At 40.9% G+C, this 2,789-nt stretch overlaps 1 protein-coding gene across 4 annotated transcripts in view; it reads left to right on the forward strand.

Moving 5' to 3' along the window:
* The window catches only part of ZEB1 (zinc finger E-box binding homeobox 1), a 271,362-nt gene that overhangs the window by 251,282 nt on the left and 17,291 nt on the right, over positions 1–2,789 (forward strand). For all 4 annotated transcript variants that reach the window (XM_023752199.1, XM_023752201.1, XM_023752198.1 and 1 more), the window contains one exon: positions 796–901. In XM_023752199.1, the coding sequence (XP_023607967.1) occupies positions 796–901 (106 nt within the window). The remainder of the gene's footprint in view (positions 1–795; positions 902–2,789) is intronic.

The raw sequence follows: 2,789 nt of genomic DNA on the forward strand, positions 1-2,789 counted from the left end.
GGGAAGGGATGCCACTTAGCGGTGACAGGTTGCAGGGACGAGCCATTCGGAGTGAACGACTGGTAGGAAAGGGCATTTGTGGGGCAAACAGGCTTTCAGGGGAGCGCAGTTGGGTCAATGGGGGTGGCAGTTGAGCAGATTGGCATCGATCAACCTGGCAGGTGATTGGTTTTGGGGTGGTTGGGGTGGGGGGGGGCGGCAGTTAAGGGCAACCAGGCAGGCAGGCAGGTGAGCAATTAGGAGCCAGTGGTCCAGGATTGTGAGAGGGATGTCCGACCTCCAGGGGATCGGGCCTAAACTGGCAGTCAGACATCCCCCGAGGGGTCCTGGATGTGCAATTTAGAAATATCAAACATATAAGAGGATAAAATACTTTTTAAAAAGCCTGGCCTTATCTCCTATTCAGGAGATCTTGTTTTTCTATTGAATAACTGCTTTAGACAGGTTACTGAATGTTCTTGACTTCAGTTTCTTTATCTGTAAATTAGAGGGCAAATGAGATAATCTCTGCAGTTCCTCATAATGTATATATTATTTTTGCCAAATACTATTATTGCTTATAAAGTATGATTCTGATACTTTAAATTAGAAAGTGTAGATTTTTCTTTATGTCAAAATTCTGTTCTCAGTATCACCCTCCTTTTTGGTAATATTTCAAGTGTTAGGTTTTTGTAACTGCTATAATTTGAGGCCTTTAAGAAACAAAATAATCACTAGAACATTTTAGCAAATTGGATGTTCTTTATGTCTAAAGCTGGTTTTGCTTTATAAATAAAATACCCATTTTTTTTATAGAGACATGTGACGCAGTCTGGAGGCAATCGTAAATTCAAGTGCACTGAATGTGGAAAAGCTTTCAAATACAAACATCATCTAAAAGAGCACTTAAGAATCCACAGTGGTAAATATTTGTTATCTTCCTACACCTTGAATACTATAGCATACATGGAAATAAATATTATAACATGTGATCTACACACATGATTAGAAACTCCTTGCTTTCTTTTAGAATGCAGATGAATCTGGAGAAATTTTCAGTTTATAAATGGTATTTTAATGGAGGTTTAATCTTTGACTAAGGTATATCAAGTTAATATAATATGACTCACTCAAAATTTCCTTATCAGAATACATGTACAACCTAAAAACACTTCAGCTTTCTGATGAATGTTAATTATTTGGCACCTTTTGCACAGTTAATAATGAAAAAGGATATAGAGGTACAATTTGCACAAGAAAATAAGAAGATGAAGACATTATTTACAAAACAGAAGTAGAAATGGAACTCCAGATAGGAAATGCTGAGGGGTGATGTGGAGTCAGCAAGGGAAGATAGCATGAGGGGAGAGGGAACCTGCAGTATTAATGAGAACAGAAAAGAAAAATGGGTCTCCCATCATTTCAACTTCCTATTCCACATCATTTTCTAAATCATTACTTACAAAATGAATATTATTATATGATAAAATATTATGTCTCTTTTAGAAACATAAAAACAAAGATGGGAAGGCGGGAGTGGAGGGGTGGGGAATGATTAACCAGGGAACTTTATAAAACCCATGGACACAGACAATAGGGTGGTGAAGGCCTGGGATAGGGGGAGTGGGTCAATGGGAAAAACAAAAGAAACAAAGGGGACATCTGTAATATTTTCAACAATAAAGATAAATAAGTATTAAAAAAACAAATATAACTATATTTGCATTTCTGCAGAGGGTCTATTTGAACAAAAGCTATAGAGAAAAATTAGCACCCCACATTGCACTATAAAATGTTAGTTTCCCAATTAATTTTGATATGCAATTTTAGATTTAAGTAATTTTAATGAAAAAATTTGTTAGCTAATAAGTTGGAAATTACTTGCACATTGCTTATTTTGTGAAAATTGGTATATTAACATTTACATTTTACAAAACATCACCCTACAAAAAGAGTACAGCTGGGTGACTTTGAGAGGGGTAGTTTGTGATACCTGTATATTATTTTGGAACTTCAAATGTTCTGGAAGTTTTACTGTATTGTTCATTGGGGGCTAAATAATGTTAATATCATCACTTAAAAATTCTCAAACCAAGATTCTTAGAAAAACACTTCTTTTCACACATTAATGTTTGTGGAAAGTAGAGGTTTTCTTTTATAGCCTGCCACAGGATTCTATTTCTTACCTTCTGTTTTCATATCAATAATCTACACTAATAAAAGACAAAGATGCTAATTGACTGTACCTTCGCTACACCCTAAGCCACACCCACCAGCCAATCAGAGTGACTATATGCAAATTAACCCAACCAAGATGGCAGCCGGCAGCCACGGAGCTGGAACAAGCAGGAGACTTGGTTGCCCAGGCGATGGAGGAAGCCAAGCTTCCCGCCAGCCCTGAGCCGGCTGTGGCCTCCGCTCATGGCAACAAGTTTCAATTATAGAAGACAAATAAATCCCAGATACCTGGTTCCAGCCAGCCTCCACTGGGAGCTTGGGTGGCTGGGGGTTGTGGCCAGCCTGCAAAGAGCCATCAGCCCCTCACCCAGGCTGGCCACACCCTCATGGGGTGAGGGTCCCCGCTGGGGGGCTTGGCCAGCCTGAAAACTGCCCTCAGCCCCTCACCTAGACTGGCCAGGCACCGCAGCAGGACCCCCCAACCCTGAAGGGGGTATGGTCAGCCTGAAAACAGCCATCAGCCCCTCACCCAGGCTGGCCAGGCACCCCAGTGGGGACCCCCACACGGAAGATGCTGTGGCCAGCCTGCAAACAGCCATCAGCCCCTCATCCAGGCTGGCCAGGCACCCCAG

This window comes from Myotis lucifugus, unplaced genomic scaffold (genome assembly GCF_000147115.1).
Source record: "Myotis lucifugus unplaced genomic scaffold, Myoluc2.0 scaffold_29, whole genome shotgun sequence".
Classification (NCBI taxonomy): domain Eukaryota; kingdom Metazoa; phylum Chordata; class Mammalia; order Chiroptera; family Vespertilionidae; genus Myotis; species Myotis lucifugus.